At 38.1% G+C, this 19,875-nt stretch overlaps 1 protein-coding gene across 1 annotated transcript in view; it reads left to right on the forward strand.

Annotated features, from left to right (window-relative positions):
- The window catches only part of SLC4A4 (solute carrier family 4 member 4), a 299,466-nt gene that overhangs the window by 208,888 nt on the left and 70,703 nt on the right, over positions 1–19,875 (forward strand). Inside the window, exons 13-14 of the mRNA XM_047091144.1 lie at positions 5,871–6,004; positions 13,053–13,324. Coding sequence (XP_046947100.1) covers positions 5,871–6,004; positions 13,053–13,324 — 406 coding nt within the window. The remainder of the gene's footprint in view (positions 1–5,870; positions 6,005–13,052; positions 13,325–19,875) is intronic.

The following is a 19,875-nucleotide window of genomic DNA, read 5'->3' on the forward strand; positions in this document are numbered from 1 at the left end:
TTGATTTAGAGACTTTCATCATTTCTTCACTTATTTTTAATCATGTGGCTTGGCTTTTAACTGGGGACCTGACATCAAAACTCCTGCAGATAATTCGGGTCTTGACTGCCTATTTCCAATGGATGTGTTTAAGTGGCATTAGGCTGTATCATTTTCCTTGGCTAAATTTCAGATTTGGAGACACAGCTAGAGAAATTTAATTTTATTATTCAACATTCCACACAGTTTGTATAAATTATAACCAACACAGGCTGAAATTTCTCTTCTTATGGTTAGAAACATTTTAGTTTTCTTAAAAAGCTTGAAATATAACAACGTCAGCGAATACTTTATCATTTACTACCACCAAAATATTTTACTTTCCAAGTTTTACTTGGTTGAAAATTCTCAAAACCATAGAAAATTTTTTGTTTTCTTGGGCAGTTGTGTCACTTTTCTCCTGTTATTGCCATCCAACCCCCCCCTCAACAGTTGTGATTATTATTCTAAATAATGAATTCCTTAATAAAAAGGACAGAAAACAAGCAGGTCATTCTTTAGTGTTATATGAAGATACTCAGTTGCAGTGAAGTCAAAATTGACAGTGTACATTTTTAATTTTTAATGTTTTGTTATCTTTTGAATGTGCTTATTTCACCTTAGCAACGACAGGCATGATGGCCCTGGTGACCCTTGTCACAGGTAGTTCGAAGATCTGAAACGCTGGTGTTACCAATGATGGTTGACTTTTTTTTTTTTAAAGATTCTCGTTCTTATGGTGTGACTTCTTTTATGCTTGATCTTTCTGTTATGGGACTTGTGCTGATTTTCTTGGCTGTTTTGCCAAACAGGGACCATCTTTGGTTTAACATCATACCCTGATGTAAGCAGAAAAGTGTTCATACATTGTTTTGGATGTGGGTTTTGACTTCACTGCTGTAAAGTAAAACAAACTATTCTGTTGTATTATAGTTGATTCCATGTGTTTAGTAACACAAGGAATGAAAAGAAGTAATGGCTGTAGCGTGGCCCCCTAAGGCTTCTGTTGATTTAGGATTTGCTCTGAGAAATATTGGAGATCTAAAGAGGTTTTTTTGCCCCTTTTCCTCTGAGGACTAATCTTCATCTTTTCTTTTATGTCACTCCTTTCAGCTTTCTCTCCCCATCTTTTCCCTCTTTTGAAGAAAAGAGAAATATTAGAGCCAGGCTGGGAAGAAGGAGATGAGAAGTAGTGAAGGAAAGAAAACAAACATTTTATTGTATCTCTATTATTAGCTCTTTATATATTGTCTTTCTTAGTCCAATTATTCTGTGAAATAGCAATTGATTTTACAGAAGAGAGAGTTAGCATGTAGAGGATTTGTTGACTGGTGGACCTGAGATTTAACTCCGATATACTTCACTCCAAGACATGCTGTTTGCACTGAGCCACCTGGAAAAGATGTTGGAAATCAGCTAGTTCAGTTTCCCATCTTATATATAAACAAATACATTGTGTATATGTTACTGTTTATAAAAAAGTTATCATATATCAGAGACTATGCTAAACATTTTTCATGTGTTGTCTAATATGCATCCTAACTGTATAAAGCATAGAGAGGTTAAGTAACTTGCTTAAAGTCATTGATTGAGTAAATGGCACAGTCTAGATGTCACTTTGAGATTTTTTTGATTCCAGAGTCCATTGTTATCCTCTACCATCTGGATGTTTCTCTTCTACATGAGGAAACTAAATTTTTTTTATTATGAAATCTATTGTAAAATTGGTTTCCATACAACACCCAGTGCTCATCCCAACAGGTGCCCTCAATACCCATCACCCACCCACCCCTCCCTCCCACCCCCCATAAACCCTCAGTTTGTTCTCAGTTTTTAGGAGTCTCTTATGTTTTGGCTCCCTCCCTCTCTAACCATTTTTTTTTCTTCCCCTCCCCCATGGTCTTCTGTTAAGTTTCTCAGGATCCACATAGGAGTGAAAACATATGGAATCTGTCCTTCCCGAGAAAACTAAATTTGACAGACTTTAAGTGACATTCTCAAGATCATCAGTTCTCTGATGACAGAACAAAGTCTAGACTCTAGATTTCCTGACTGCTGGTTCTTTGCTCATTCTGTTGTTCCACAGTGGGTGGTATGTGCTCGGAAATGGAGTGAAGTAAAAGCCTAACCAAAACGGAGCTGTAACATTGTGTCATCTGGTTCTTCCACACCTCAGAGCTCAGCCACACGTGTCCCTATGGACTGAATGAGAAATAATAGAGGCAGGGAGAAACTGGGGGTAGAAGTGTCTTTATGAGTTATATCTATTAAAAATATACACACCCACACGTTCTTTTCTTTCTTTATATTACTGAATCCTGAATATAACAAATCAGAAAAGGGTTTCTGATAGTTCACCTTATAAATAGCTTTAAATTCTTGTTAGTTAAACTGAAGTTATTCATTGCATGAGATTATTTTTTTACATTTCTGTATTGTCAAGACTAACAAATCAAAATGTGGTGAAAATAGTTCTTTTCTCAGAAACGCTGCAAGGATCTCTAAGTTTAAGCAAGTTTCCAGTGTAGTGTGTATAATAAATCACCTGTCTCTGTTTCAAAATTGTCAGCAACAGAATGGAAACTGTAGCACTTACCAAAGGACCAAGTACTGAAATAAAAATAATCTGCCTTTTAACAGTCACATGGTTTCCATAAATCAAAGCCATCTTCTGGGAGAAATTCCTTGTTATCTTTACTGAATGAGCAACAGCGGCTGTTGACCTTTGATAAGTGGAACCTAGGGTATGATTTGGGTATTTCTTCTTCAATTCCTTTAGCGTTTCCTGCACACCTACAGAGCACATGGAGGGATAGGGCAGAGCTTGATGAGAGGAAGAAAAATAAGAAGGCCCCCGGAGACCCTGTGCTTTGCCCTCAGAGAGATTGATAGTGATGGCAAATCAAGTAGAGAATTCCCAATCTTGCATTTCTTCTTTCTTGCTTCCTGTTCTGTCTCACGCCCAGGTGGTGCTGTATTTTGATACTGCAGTAGTAATGAGAAATATGTCCTTCTCTGTGCTTGGTAAAGAATGACACAGTATAACTCTGCCTGTCACATTCACGCAGAGGGTGGCTTGTCTTGCCACATGGGGAGCATTCCGTTCCTACCCTTTCATGTTACACACTAAAGCCAGTCATGAAAAAGAAAGGTAAATGATAAAGACGTTTAAAAAAAAAACCCAATGTCAATGCACAGGAGGTGAAAAACTGCACTTCCAAGAAAACCCCAGCTGAAGCCAGCATACTTTGTATCGTTGCTATGGGTGAAGTCGTGGTTGGGCAGGTACCCACACTCCAAAGACCTGTCGTGCCACATTGAACATGGTGGACTTGTTCATATCACTTAACTCTCCTGAATCTCAATACCTTCACATGTAAGAGATCAAAACTATTTGTTGGGCACAAGGGACTGTCTTGTCTGCATAAATGCAGCCTGGTTCTGCCAGCCTTGTGTGTTATTCTTCAATCTGTCTGAAAAAGAAGGAGGTGGATACTCTGATTATGTGTGGAGTGGTTACAAAATATTGAGATGAGGTTCTTCAGTCATGCAGTAGAGCTCACGGCCATGGAAATAGGGTTCCCTGTCCTCCTCCCCTCCCTGCCCCGCCCGGATTTCAACCTAGATTTCTTAGAAGTTGTTCCTAGTTGTGTCAGAATATAGATACTCTCTGTGTGAGAAGCTAGTCTTATTTGTCAACCCTTGTTTTTTTGCCCTGTCCCCACCCCAGCCCCATTAATGCATGGTGCTGTTTTAAAGGATTTTTAACTGTTTTCTGAATTGAATGGTACCCTTCAAAGAGGAGGATGTGCTATTGCCAGTGCCATTTTAAGCATAACATTGGTGGCTCTGATGCAGTGTAAAAAATATTTTGGGTAATCATTATAATAGGGGTCTCTTAGGAAGGCTTTTGAGTGGGTATAGCACTTGATGTATTTAAGTTCTAGAAGTTGATTTTTTTTTTTTACTTCTGTCATTCAAACTTTTATTACTTAAAAAAAAACATTTTTTTACTTGAGTGTAGTTTACATACTATTTTACGTTACTTTCGGCTGTCGAAAGAACATAGTGATTCAACTTCTCTGTGTGTTACGCTGTGCTCACCACGAGTTACCTACCATCTGTCACCACACAATGCTATTACAATGTCATTGACTATATTTCCTATGCTGTGCCTTTTATTCCTGTGATTTATTCATTCCATGCCCATAACTTGATTAAAAAAATTCTGTGTGATCATTTTGTTATATGATGGGTGAATGAAAGTTGCTGGAGAACTTTGGGGCAGTAGAAAGAGGTGCCTTAGGCTCACAGGCAGTTAAGTTAACTTTTTATTGGTGGGGCGCAGGGAATCACTGAGGGGTATCACAGATTATCCAGAAATCTACTCTGCTCCAAACAGAGGGTGGTTTAGATTAAGAGATGGCTTGCTTTATGTAAAAACATAAATCATGCTTCTATGAACAGGTAATTTGTTACTCAGTTGAAGGGAGAGATCTTCTTGGCACCATTTTGTTTTAGTATGATTTAGTATGTTTTAGTATGATCATAGACCCTATGATTAAAGGGTCTTTTGTCACCTTTTTATATTTAAAAAGGTCACCCCTTGATATAATACTATTTCAAGTTTAGATCCTCTTGCAAATAAACATGTGCTTTTCTTTTTTTTTTTTATTTTTTTTTTTTATTTTTTTTTTTTAAATTTTTTTTTTTAACGTTTATTTATTTTTGAGACAGAGAGAGACAGAGCATGAACGGGGGAGGGGCAGAGAGAGAGGCAGACACAGAATCGGAAACAGGCTCCAGGCTCTGAGCCATCAGCCCAGAGCCCGACGCGGGGCTCGAACCCACGGACCGCGAGATCGTGACCTGAGCTGAAGTCGGACGCTTAACCGACTGAGCCACCCAGGCGCCCCTAAACATGTGCTTTTCTAACTAAAATTTGAACTATGAAAAATAGAGGAAATGGGCTAGTTTGCCATCATCTGAGGCCTTGGTCCCAAATGACATGATTAAGAAAGTTAGGGTAATCTTTTAAGTCAGTGATACTTGATGGTTCATGTTTCTTTGTTCTTGTTAGCCTAAAGGAAGACAATGGGTTGGGTTTCCAGAGTTATAAGTACAGGAAAGTGTGGCCACAAAGATTTAGTTATTCATGTTCCTACACATGTATTTCCTCTAAAATAAATTAAAGTTCTTCTATCAGTTTACATTATATACAATATATATATATAATATGTCTATTATATATATATATATATATATATACATATTTTTTTTTTTAATTTTGGAATTGGTATGTTAGAGATTGCAGGATGAAGGGAAATAACTTTTTGTGTCTTCTTTGCTCCCCTCTCAAATCTTTCCTTTAGAAGAAATAGCCTTTGTGTTTAAAATGTAACTACTTGTAAGTACCTGCTATGCGCAGGGTGAAATCAGGCTGAAGCAAACACTGAAGTTAACCACAGAGAGAAAAGCATCACCCAAAGTACTAAATCATTTCTACCCACTTGGTGGGATTACATAATGTGATTTTCCATACAGAAGCTTCAATTAATATTTTTAGAATGGATCAGAGTCACCTTTTGCCTTCTGTAGTCAACCACCAGTCATTATAGTTACTGTAGTTTTTTGGAACAAGTCAGCCCTTCCAGTAGGGAGGAATGACTAAATCGTATGTGAAATAGATGGTGATATTCATACTGGTAAGAATCTCAATTCTTTGTGTCCATTTTCTGTGTTTGGTATGGCCTTTGCAGTAGCATATTCATGTGCTTAATTTCCCCAGTGGCATCACACGTGGGAGGAAGAAAGGTGTGTTTCTCCTAACAGCTCTCTTCTCTTTCTATCAGGGCGTGTTGGAGAGCTTCCTGGGCACAGCTGTCTCTGGGGCCATCTTTTGCCTGTTTGCCGGTCAACCACTCACGATTTTGAGCAGCACAGGACCTGTCCTTGTCTTTGAGAGGCTTCTATTCAATTTCAGCAAGTATGTGTATACATGTCTAATTATAAATTAGGATTAATTCTAGAACACAGTCTAGATATAGCACAGAATAGTAATTAGGTAGGTCAGAATATGGGAGTTTTGAGATTTGGAGGTTGAAAGGCCCTTGGAGATTGGGTAGTCCAACACTCATTTTACATTTGATTCAGCTGAGGGCCCATATGTTGTACTATCTACTCGCCTCATCATTATTCTCTATCCTTCTAGTCCTGCTTTGTGCCACAGGGGCTGACTCAAACACTAAGTCTCCTTTGCCCTCTGGCTTATTGTTGGGTTAGACTAGTGCACAAGTAGGACAGGAAGGGAGGGAGAGAGGTCAGGGTGTGGGTCCACCTCCCTGTACCTCACAGTCCCTGCTTTAATACTGCAGTCTGGCAGTGGCTTGTCCCCTGAGTAGAGCCTCTGTACAGTGGCTCCACTGGCCTGGCTCTACCCTCACTAGGCTCTGGTGACTCTCTTCCTTCCTTGGCCTTTTGAAGCCAGGAGGTAAAAATGGCTCCCTGATGTTTCCAGTTCCTGAGTACTTTGCCATTCTCTGTTACTCACACATCTGTAAATAGCCCATTTATTAAGTTTTCCTCAGACCCATTTGAGAATGCCATCTATTTCCTGTCATGATCCTGGCCGACAAGAAATGAAATGTCTTGGTCAAGGTCCCATGGCTCATTAATGAGAGACTAGTTGTTCCAGTGATCCACTGCTCCTGACCCTGATTCCAGTGTTCTTAACTAAAGATTCATTTCAAGAGCCAGCTTAGTAATAGCATTTGTTGAGTGTTGATCACATACCAAATATGATCCGAAGTGCGTTACATGTACTTCCTCATTTCATTCCTGTAGCAGTGCAATGAGGTAGGGACCATACCCTGTTTTATTATTTTTATTTTTATTTTTAAATGTTTATTTATTTTTGAAAGGGGGGGGGTAGAGAGAATCCCAAGGAAGCCCCACACTCAGTGCGGAGCCCGATGTGGGCCTTGATCTCAGGACTGTGAGATCATGACCTGAGCTGAAATCAAGAGTCTGATGCTTAACCAAATGAGCCACCCAGGCACCCCCACCCCCACCCCCATACCCTGTTTTATAGATGAGAAAACAGGCAGGGAGAGGGTAAGTGCATTGCCATAGGCCCCATTACCAGTTGTTGGTAGGACTGGGATTTGAATTCTGCTTTCTGACTCTGGATACTATGCCTCTTATGGAATTACTATACACTCCTAATGGACATAACAATTGTGATATCGTATTTTCTTTTAGAATTTGATGGATCATTTTAAGAAGGAGAAAATCAAGTTAAGCGAATTATCCAAGTGGCCACATTAGCACACAAATAAATTCAAAATCAAATTGGGTATTCTGGCCTCTTTCTAGTGAACTCGATACCTCTCAGAGAGAATTGCCTTTCCCAGCAGACCTCAATCCTTAGGCAGATTGCAGAATTTCATATTGACTTGCTGGTACTCCTTGAATTTCCATATTCTTATATTGTTATAAATTTTTAAGAGTTTGTTGTTGGAAGTTTTGTTACCTACATGATACCTCATGGACTCAAGGGCTGATAGAATAGCCTTTGAAACTGTATGTTACCATCAAAAGCTATCACAAGATAGAGAAGGCGGTGAGAATTTAAAACGAGTGTTTTGAAAACTGGGCTGAGAACATCAGCAAGATCTTATGAGAATTTAAAGCAATAATGTGAGTTTTCTGTAGCTCATCACTACAAATCCCTCCTCCATCATAATTCTCAGAAGGACATTGGAAAGAATTTCTATTCGTGTCAGTTTATAGAAAGTCAAACCATTTTTATATGTTTAAGAAAACATTGTGTGAGACAAGAAAGCTTTTGTGGAAAGATGGAACAAGCATGTACTATAAACAGGAACAAACATGTGCAACCTTTGCAGAAAGATTTATTGGATGCAATGTGATCAGAGCCTTAATATACAGAAAATGTTTGCATCCCAGTTTACTTTAGATAATTGTAGGATAGAGATTATTTCCTTTCACTAAGCAAGTTCCTTTCTCACTTTCCCTTCTGTTTCATCATAATTGGTAATGTAAACATAGTTCCAAGTGATTTGAAAACAGTTGTAAAGCAACAAGAAACATTTGAGAAACTGTGCTTTAAATTCATCACTGAGTAGCATGTGGTGCTTTAAGGCAAACCATGTCCTTTTGTTCATAATGCTGTGTCATTTGCTTCTGTATTGTAACAACAGTGCTAATATTTTGTTTAGATATAGAGTATTTGTGTAGATCACTATTTCTCAAAGTGTATTTCCTCAATGATTAGTCCCATTTAGATGTTTCATAGAAAACAAAGCTTCTGTGATCCCCATAAATCTGGCAAATGCTGTATATTTGCTTCCTCTTAGTAATTCATTTTACATTTCAGCTTACTAAGGGATCTGAGAAGTCCTTTAGTAAAGAAACTGCTTTAGTCTGTCTTGCCCAGATTTCCCCCCAAAATATTTTACCGTTTTTTTTTTTTTTAAAGTAGGTAAATCTTTGTTTTGTAGCTTCAGTGGACTCAAGCGTGACTCCACATAATCCACAGATTTCCCTCTGACGTGGAATACAGGTTTTAATGTTTGGCCTATAAACTGGAGAATCATTAAGGAATATGAAAGATGTTCTGTCACCTTTTAAAATTAGTAACAGAATGACAGCTTACAACTTTCCAAATGACAATTGTAGTTTTTTCCCCCTAATTCTACAGTCTTCTTTGCACTGTTTTTACACATTGTAAATCAGTAACAGAGAATTAGATACCTTTTCTTTTTCTCACGCAAAGAATCTGAAAGTTTTTTTTTCTTAATGTTTACTTTTGAGAGAGAGAGGGAGAAAGATAACGTGAGTGGGGAAGGGCAAAGAGAGAGGGAGACACAGTGTGAAGCAGTCTCCAGGCTCTGCTCTCAGCTGTCAGCACAGAGCCTCATGTGGGGCTTGAACCCACACAATCCGTGAAATCATGTCCTGATCCAAAGTTGGACGCTTAACCGACTGAGCCACCCAGGTGCCCCTGGAAGTTTTAACACTGTGTCTAAGCCATGTAGAAACCTCTAATTAAAGTTGGATTTTAGCCTGTGTAATTGCATTTAGTCATTCAATAATTTTTTTCCTTCTATTCTTTGAATAATTTATTTAGAGGCCTTCAAATGATTGTTTTCTTCTATTATGTTGTTGAATTTATTCATGTAGTTTAGGGAGTTTACATTTGTCAGTGACTTGAACATTAATTTCTGTAGCATGCCTCTGATGAGTTCTTCTGTTTGTCTGTACCTTGGTTTTATGCTACTCAGAAACTGTAAGTCAAAATATCTGGGAACACTGTGATATCATAAGGATATAAACCCACTTTCTCATTTGAATTCACCATAGTTTCTTTTGTCTCTACTATCATTTACTGTTACTTTTTATAACTTAATTGCTATTTAAACTTGGCACTAAAGGGACTGATAGTCTTATTGGATGTAATATTGCCACTTTATTGTAGTCATTACTGTTGATCAACTTGTTTTAAAAAGTTTCTCATCTCTTATTCCTCTTTCTTCTTGCTGCTGTAAACATATCACTTTTATAATGAAGTGCCATCGGTTTTAGTGATTTTATTTGGGTTATTCTTATAGAGCTACTCTGGGAATATTTAAGTATTTTAGAGCAGCTATTTTGGTATATTGTTTAGATCCTAAGATTTAAGTTTATATAGGCATTTTTTCCCTTTGTACTCAAACTGAGTGTTCCTAACCATTAGCTGGTTATTGGATTTGTTTCTCATCCTGTCCTATAAACATCAATTCTCTAAACAACCATTAGCATTCTTAGGACAAATCAAGACTGCCCTGTCATCTTGTTAGGGAAACAAAACTAAGTAATTGTTTAAAACTTTTCATTTTAAGAAAAAAGTTTGTTGGCTCAGAAGTAATAAAACTGTTTCTTAGCCCTGACTCCGAGACTTGATTCATTGTGTGATAATGTAAATTATCTCAGGTTCCTAGAATTTAGCTTTTTCTATAGTCTACTTATCTCACAGAGACAAGCATATGATTAAGCAGTGGGATTGTAGATCTAAAGAGAACTATAAGGGAATGCAAAAGATGTCCTCAGGAAGATTCCAGGATTGGGGCGCCTGGGTAGCTCAGTCGGTTGAGCCACTGACTTCAGCTCAGGTTATGATCTCACGGTTTGCGGGTTCAATCCCCACGTCAGGCTCTGTGCTGACAGCTCAGAGCCTGGAGCCTACTTCGAATTCTGTGTCTCCCTCTCTTTCTGCCCTCCCTTGCTTGCACTCTGTTTCTCTCAAAAATAAACATGAAAAAAAAATTGAAAAAAAGAGAAAGATTCCAGGAAATCCATAGGAGATAACTTTCTGCCCAAGTGTTAATTATCTCCTGCTTTGGTAATATATTCCAATTTAGGTGATTTGGTGAAAAGAAGGAAAAAAAGGACAGTGATTTTAAGGTCCACCCTAAATACAACTCAGGGGAATGATGGTGAAATTTTTAAAGGACCAGTCCAAGAATGCAGAGGTTTGGTTTCTGGTCCAGCTCTGCCATTAAAACCTTGGCATTGGATAAATGACTTAACTTCCATTGGCCTTGGAGTTCTCATCTATAAAATGAGACATATTTGACTAACTGGTATCTATATTAAGATTCTCCAGAGAAACGAGACCAATATAATAAAGAGATTTATTATAAGGAATTGACTCACATGATTATAGAGACTAGCAAGTCCGAAATCTGTAGTTTGGGCCAACAGGCTGGAGACCCAGGAGAGCTGATGTTCCAATTCACATTCAAAGGCTGTCTGCTGTAGAAACAGAAAAGGCCATGTTCCATATCAAGTCCAAAGGCAATCTTCTGGAGAATTTTTTCTTGCCTGGGGTTGGCAGGTATTTTGCTGTGTTCAATTGAAGGATTTGATTAGATGAATTTCACCCACGTTATGGAAAGCAGTCTGCTTTACTCAAAGCCTACCAATTTAAATGTTAATTTCATCAAACTCATCCTTATAGAGATACCAAGAATAACATTTGGCCAAATATCTGGGTACCACATGATCCAGCCAAGTTGATGCATAAAATTAACCATCACAGTATCTAAGGAACTTTTAATTCTAATATTCCATAAAATTTTCACTCAGGATCTCCTGGCTCTCTGTGAGAATACTTAGGTCATGGCAGTAACTGTCTCAAGTCCAAAGCCATAGGCATGCCTTAATTCATCTACCAAGTTCTCATTGGAAATATTTAATATGTCAATGATTGTGTTAGTTAGAGAATTTGAATTTTATTCTATGAACAGTGTGAAGCCATCAAAAGGTTTTGAAAGGGGGTAAGGAGGATCTGATTTACATTTAAAAAGATCATTTTGGCTATAATGTGGAAAATGGCTTTGAGCAGGGCAAACATGGATATCAGTAAGGACGTAAAATCAAGCAAAGACTTCCTGGTGGCCCAAACTGGATTGGTCGTGGTGAAGGTGTTGATACCATACCTTCAGGAATATATTAAAATACATCACTATAAAAGATACTTGTTTTTTTTTTTTAATTTTTTTGTTTTTTTCAACGTTTATTTATTTTTGGGACAGAGAGAGACAGAGCATGAACGGGGGAGGGGCAGAGAGAGAGGGAGACACAGAATCGGAAACAGGCTCCAGGCTCCGAGCCATCAGCCCAGAGCCTGACGCAGGGCTCGAACTCACGGACCGCGAGATCGTGACCTGGCTGAAGTCGGACGCTTAACCGACTGCGCCACCCAGGCGCCCCAAAAGATACTTGTTTAAAATCAAAGCTGTAGAGCATCAAGTATGCATGATCCTTGATTTATTTCTTTTTCTCATAGAAGAAATATGATGACTACTGTTTGCTTTTTCATCATAAATGATGAGAAAAGGGGCTGCTGGGTGGCTCAGTCGGCTGAGCATCTGGCTTTGGCCTGGGTTATGAACTCATAGTTTGTGAGTTCAAGTCCTACATCAGGCTCTGGGCTGACAGCTCAGCGCCTGGAGCCTGCTTCAGATTCTGTGTCTCCCTCTCTCTCTCTGTCCCTCCCCTGCTGTGCTCTCTCTTTCTCTCTCTCTCTCAAAAGCAAATAAGTAAACATTAAAAAAAATTTAAATGATAATAAAAATACTATAATCTTCACATAATTTTAAAAGAATCAATATGAAATGGTAAAATGTCAACACTTGGCCCATATTTTCCTAAATGTGAGCTAATTTACTTAAAAGGAATGGAAAGGGCTTTGAAAAACAATGGCCTCCTTTGATGGAGGCAGCCTAATCTAAGACTACTGTGGGACAGGAGCAGACCAAAAACAAGGTGGTCACAAGATGCTTCACACACCACTTAAGCAGAAGGATACCATGTCTATGGACAAGCTTCACAAGAAGGATACCATGTCTGTGGTTGCATCTGGCTATGACACAGCAAGAGAGCCTTTCTTGATCTGAGTACAGTGTAATTATCCCATTTATCCTTAAATACCTGGAGTTTTTCCTACAACCCCCAGCCAGAATTAGTTATTCCTCTGTGACACTCTGTGGGAACCTTTAGATATCACTTAGTATTTTCTGGTGTGATTATGTTTATCAGTTTGTCTCCCTCAGTAGATTGCGATGATGTGGGAACAGAGAATATATTTATCTTAGTGTCTTCATTAACCAGCGAAGCTCACAAACATTTATTGAGTGCATACTGGGTACCAATGTGATGCTTTCAAATTGTTTATTTTCTAAACTCCATGAAGGCAGAGTTTGAATGAGACAATTGAGTTATTTACCTGCAAATGGTATGACTACTTTTGATGTGCCATTCTTAAACTTTCAGGATTATTTCTTTAATAATATCACGAGACCAAATCCTTAGACTTGGTATTTTCTGGATAAAATCAAGAATGAGATTTATATTTAGTGGCTAAAAGTGATCCTGTATTTTTTACAATCATTCTGCCGTCATTGGGTAGTTTTATATTACTCTTTGTATTCCGTGGAGGAGTCTAAAATACCTTTCTTTCTTCTTTCCAGGGATCATAATTTTGACTATCTGGAGTTTCGCCTTTGGATTGGCTTGTGGTCAGCCTTCTTGTGTCTCATTTTGGTAGCCACAGATGCCAGCTTCTTGGTTCAGTACTTCACTCGCTTCACAGAAGAGGGCTTCTCTTCTCTGATTAGCTTCATCTTTATCTACGATGCTTTCAAGAAGATGATCAAGCTAGCTGACTACTACCCCATCAACTCCAACTTCAAAGTGGGCTACAATACTCACTTTTCCTGTGCCTGTGTGCCTCCTGACCCAGGTGAGGACACCATGCTTCATGTTGGTGCTTACCCTGTGTTTGGAGGAAGGTGTAGGCTCCATGCATGCAAGCTTTCAGCATGGTATGATCATCAGTAAAAGGTTTTATTTTATTTTCTCTGAGAAAGCATCCTGCCAGATTTGAAGTTTTATTACCTAAGGTATCTTAGCCATGAGATTCAATCAGGAAGAGAAACCAGGAGCTCTGAAATGAACTCAACTTTGAAATTAGCTCAAACTGCCGTATTTGCAAGGAAATTTAGTGTACATTATTCTTCATCTTATCTGATAGTTGAGGAAACCAGATACAAATATTAACATATAAGGGCCAGACAAACCCAGTCCTCTGAACTTCTGTCCCATATTTTTCTGTTTTCTTACTGCTCTAGGAATCTCTTCCTGAAGTAAACTCTAAATAGATTATTTTGAGCTTATAGAAGAAACAAGATACTATTGACTTTATAGAATTTGAAGCGTGAAATTGAAAAAGAAGTTCAGATTGTAGTCTCTTAGCGGTAAAGAGGAGCCTCATAGTTCATCTGTGCTAGACCATGTAAGTAAGAAAGGAAAAGAAGAGATAAGAGAAAGAAAAGAAGGAATGTTATGCTCTCAGGGAAGATTTATATTCTAGAATTAGGAAAGATATAAGAGTAAAAAGTAAGTTCTGGGTAAGGAATATGATTCTATACACCCTAGCACTCTAGTATCCCTCTAGCCAAACCTGGGTCAGCACCAGGACTTTTTCCCAAAAGGTGCTCAACTTGGTCTTTGGATTTTTTTTAGGGTAATTCATCATTTTATGATATGGAAGGCATTTGGAAGAAAGGATTCACTTTGGGGAAAGTTGTTTTATATCTGTAGAAGTTTGTGTCAGATAATTAAATGGTAATAGTGTTAGTTATCCCAGGTCATGCAATTAGCTACAAGTTATTGTCCCTTAAAATAAAAACTGATACACATTCCATGAAGGTCTTGTAGCACCAGGAGTACAATAGCATATGGGGGACTGTGTAAACCTGAGCAGAGATGTAGGGCACATTCATGCAATATGCACCTTTACGTATAGATTCTGCAGGAAAACCTCTTCATGTTTACAGTAAGACAGACGTGGGTGTATCGTAGACTAGAATGCAGACAAAATGATTATGAGTTTAAAAACAGAACAAAGAATTTTAATGCTGATGGCAAGCTGTGTTAGATTGCCCTCAGATATTTTGGTGCTGTATTTGCAATCTTCTCTGCCACTTGGGTGGAGAAGCCTTAGAAGACCTGTATGTATCTTGAGTGACGAGTGACAAGAGAACAGTATCTCCCTAAAGTTGGGTTGGTCAGTAATACTGATGAAAAGATAGGTCGTTGTTGGGCTTTGCACTCACGGATTCTTTTGTCTTATTTAAGGACAATCAACACACATTGACATAAAGCGCATGCTTAAAAGCAGGAGTGCTGATTCATAGGGGCACTTGAACCCCAATGTTTATAGCAGCACTTTCAACAATAGCCAAACTATGGAAAGAGCCTAAATGTCCATCAACTGATGAATGGATAAAGAAATTATGGTTTATATACACAATGGAATACTACGTGGCAATGAGAAAGAATGAAATATGGCCTTTTGTAGCAATGTGGTTGGAACTGGAGAGGGTTATGCTAAGTGAAATAAGTCATATAGAGAAAGACAGATACCATATGTTTTCACTCTTATGTGGATCCTGAGAAACTTAACAGAAACCCATGGGGGAGGGGAAGAAAAAAAAAGAGGTTAGAGAGGGAGGGAGCCAAAGCATAAGAGACTCTTAAAAACTGAGAACAAACTGAGGGTTGATGGGGAGTGGGAAGGAGGGAAGGGTGGGTGATGGGTATTGAGGAGGGTACCTTTTGAGATGAGCACTGGGTGTTGTATGGAAACCAGTTTGACAATAAATTTCATATTAAAAAAAAAGCAAAGCGGAGACAGGTATGAAGTGAAAATGTAGGCAACATGAATGACATATAATCACAAAAGCTTTTTATTATTAAAATGTGTACTGATGACAAATATTTCATAACTTAAAAACTGCTTAGAGAAGAGTAGGCACTCAATACATGATAGATACTATTATTAGGATCAATTAAATATGTTTGAAACACAGATGTTACCATTACACAATCATATGGAACTTTTCCTAAATAAGAGGAGAGTAACCATCCATTGTGTACTTTCAGGGGAAGTCCAGACTATGCGCATTCAAACTATTGGCTCACAGACAAACTTAATTGTGGGATTTTGAACTTTCCGTTTCATTTATTTCTATCTTTATGTATTTATATGTCACTATTTCTTTATGAAAAAAGTGTGTAATCTGACTTCATAGGCAAGTCTAAGTAGTCATACAGTAAATTTTTTAAAGGAAAAAAATACTCCTCACTTTTTTGAGGTTTGAAGTATTCATAAAGCCAGATGAGGGCTTTGTCAGCACACCTGTCACATAGAAGGTCTACTTACCTGAGGCTAATGGAAACTGGGGCTCGTTGTTTTAATTGGATGCTGGCAGAGATCATAATATAGAGCCAAGGAAGACATATTTGAACGTTTTAATTGTCAAAAATACATGAAGATTTTATGTGTAACTTTCCTTCCTAGAAGGACCATTGTTTTCTAGAAAATGTCATTGTGAAGCTTGAAACCTGCATAGTAAGTAGTGACTGAAGTGGAGATAGATGGCTTTTCCTTTGACCTGTTTTCCCCAGCTTGTATTGGAAGTCTGTCTTACAGAGTGAGGAGTTGTCTTGGAAGGACTCTGGCAATCTCTACTACCTCCAAGTGGGACCAGTAGTGAAGTGTAGCAGGGCTTTGAAGTCAGAAAATCTAGTATTTAAGCCCCGCTTGGCTAATGCTCTATGTGCGACTTCAGGCAAGTTCCTTTTCCCCGGGTGCCTCGCCTTACCTTCCTCATTGGTACAAAGGGGTTAATAACTGCACCTACCTTATGTTGTGTGGAAAAACTGAGGTATTTTCTAGTACAGACAAAGTACTTAGGACGGTTTCTGGTATGTAATGACTAATTGCTAACTGACACTGTTACTGCGGTTATTATTATGTATTAAAATTTAAGGTTAGTAAGTATGAATGATGGAAAAACAAACCAGTCTTCATCATGCCCCCTTCTGAGCAAACACTATTGGGCAGTTGGCTTATTTTATGACAAGACTGTTGGTCGCACCCCATATTTTTAGAGTTGTCCAGATGAAAGGCACTCATGAAGGATATGAACATGAATGGGAGGGATTTCCTTAAACTATGGAAATAAAATGTCTGTGGTTGGGAAAAAAGGCAAGTGGATATCTCCACTTTCATGATAAACCCTTAAGATTAGTGATTGTGTGTTTCTCTCCTCAAGATCTTAATACTTTTTGAAATAAAACTATATACCACCATCAATTTAGTACTTCATGATAGCAAGTTGAAAAATGATAGTTATAGAATAATACAGTTGCATGTACAGCTAGAGTAAGTATTCTAAAAACAACAAAAGCCTGGCCTTTCATCGCAACATGCACTCCTAGTAAAAGAATTTAGTCAATGAGTCAATAATATTTAAACTGGCGGATTACTTGTTTTTCAACACTGGGACGTGTGTAACAGTGAACCAGCAACTACACAGATGGAGACATAGGCCTGCAAACTGAGAAGTGATTGTACAGGAAAGGAAATAGGGGTCACTTAATCCCTATGAAAACTTGATTCACAGCTACAATAAGACTGTGAGGTTTTTGTGCTTTGTGAAGACAACTCTTCCTCCTCTTTTCCTTCCTTGTCTGTCCTGTTCTCACTTGCTTCCATAAGTCTTCATCACTTCCTGAGTTTTCTTTTCTTCATGCATCTTTCTTTCCCTTCCTTTCATCCCATCTATTGCTCAGGGACCAAAGTCATACTGAAGAACTAAGGAAGCCCAGTTGCAAGCACTAAAAGGAAAATTAGCCGTGTGGTTTGACAAAGCAGTCAGGGTCAATACATGGTTTTTGTGCTAAAATTTCTCTTTCTTAGAAATAGAGTCGCTATTAATTGATGGAGAGGTAATAGAGGTTATATCCCCACTGTGCCTTGATGTTTACATAGCAGAGATGTATAAGAAAGATGACTCAGTTCAGAAGCCAACAGTGCAAACTAAAAAATGTCCAATTAAAGGACAGTCCACAATATTACATTTCATCACCAACATCCCAATTGGGGAAACTGTTAGCGTGATAAAGTGTGAACAATATGTGCTTTGGAGTAGGAAAGTGACCATGATTTAGATCTAACCAACAGTGTGACCATGGACTAGGCTAATTACCTAATTTCTTTGTTTTTCTTAACCTGTGAGTTGGGTTAATAATTGTACCTACTCTTAGAAGTTACCATATGGATTAAATGAAATAGTATATGTAACGTTTGCCACCTGATAGACAGTGAGTAAAAATTTGTTCTTATTCTTATTTCTCCTTTTTTCACAAAAGATGCCCCAGCCAGTTTAATCTTTTAGTTGTATTCTTTTAAAGGGGTTCAAACATTTAATTTTCCCTGAAATTTTCCTAATGGAATATACTAACTGGGTTCTTACTAGAAGCCTCCCCCCCCCAACCGCAAGTTAACAACTAATGTGCTGTTGTAGATAAATATGAAACATTGGAGCCATATTTAAAGAAAAAAGTGTTAAGGAGTTCAGTATGTAGTAGTTAGATCATTTAATATTATTCCATTGAATCTCAAGTCTACAAAAGTGTTATACACTATATATAATGTGGAAGAAAGCTAGAAAGTCCTTTCCCCTTCCCTGAGGGGAAATGTTTATTTCTTTTAAGTTGGTCTGATTCACTCAAAAACAAATGACAGAATTTTGTAAATAAGGAATAAGATATGATCTTTCTTCTTTCTTTTCCCCCCTCTCCTCTCCCTCCTTCTCTTGCCCTTTTATTCCTTTCCTTTCTACTATCAACAAAAATTTATAGAGGGTCTTTTTCATTGCTTTTTAAGAATTGTGCTACTTCAGTGAACTAGACTACACACACACACACACACTCCCCACATACACCTATACACTACACCACACACAACCCTATACACCACAATGCACACACCTATACACCATACCACACACACCTACATACTACACACATACACACTATACCACATACACCTGTACACTATACCACACACACACCACACACCACACACACACACACACACACACACACACACACACACACCTATACATCATACCACATGCATCTATACACCACACACTTGCACTTACATATACACCTCTACACAACACTGCACACACACACCACACTGCACACCACCATACCACACACACATCTATACACCATACACATACACACATCACACACACCTGTACATCACACCACACACGCACACACACACACCCCACATATACGCTGTGCACACACATACACACAAATATACTCACATTGCTTTTTATAAAATGTGTTGTTTTAAAATGTGTTGTTTAAATGTAGAAAATAGTGTTAATTACTTTTTGACTGAATGAGGCCAGATTTTCATTTGACCTACACTTTAGAAATACATTTCCACTTAAGTACCTGTGTTCATTTGCCTGATCTGTCAAGGTTGCAATGAGTGTGCACTCAAGGGCATATTAATATTTTAGAAAGGGTCAAAATAAATTTTATAACCAGGTGTGGTTTTATACCTGGGGAGGAAAGAAGCCTTGCTAAAAATGATAAACAAATTAGAGAAGAAAGAAAAACTGCCTCAAGGGAGTAGATTCTATACTTTATTGTTAACAGAAAGGATATATTTTATTGATTCATTGTTGACTGTTCCAGGGAGAACATGCTTAATAATGGATGAATGATTAAGAGGGATACTTTCTCAAGTACTGAGACATCATGGTCTATAGTATCTCTAAGTAAAAGATGGCTTTTTCCCTGAGTGAAACTCTAAGACCAAGTGATTGAAAGTAGCCATGGCTTCCATTTCCTTTTTTTTTTTTTTTTTTTAGAATTATTTATTTATTTTGAGAGAGACAGAGACAGGGCAAGAGGGGGAGGGACAGAGAGAGAGGGAGAGAGAGAATCCCAAGCAGGGTCTACACTGTCAGTGCAGACCCTGATGCAGGGCTTGAACTCACAAAACTGTGAGATCATGACCTGAGCTGAAACCAAGAGTCAGACGCTTAGCTAACTGAGCCAGGTACCCCTGGCTTCCATTTCTACACCTTTGTTTTATTCACAGCATGAAGAGGCCTCCAAATGATCTAAAATGGTCGTCACTAGAGTAGAATTTCATTATCATTCCTTTCTATATTATTTTTCTATTATCTTAATAAATGCTATGCACCAAGATGTTACAACCGTTAAAAGGAACTGCTTGATTGTGTCTCCTGTGGTCCCATATTATAGTCGATATGCGTTTTGTAATTAGAAAGCCCATTAAAAGAAAATTAGGAAATAAAAGATAATCCTAATTTATCTTCCATGACCTGCATCATATTCTATGCAATTTTATTTTTATTATGTATCATTCCCTCTTTGGATTATAAAGTA

This window comes from Lynx rufus, unplaced genomic scaffold (assembly GCF_022079265.1).
Source record: "Lynx rufus isolate CCGP_SWC_20201006 ecotype Redwood Valley unplaced genomic scaffold, mLynRuf1.p SCAF_3, whole genome shotgun sequence".
NCBI lineage: Eukaryota > Metazoa > Chordata > Mammalia > Carnivora > Felidae > Lynx > Lynx rufus.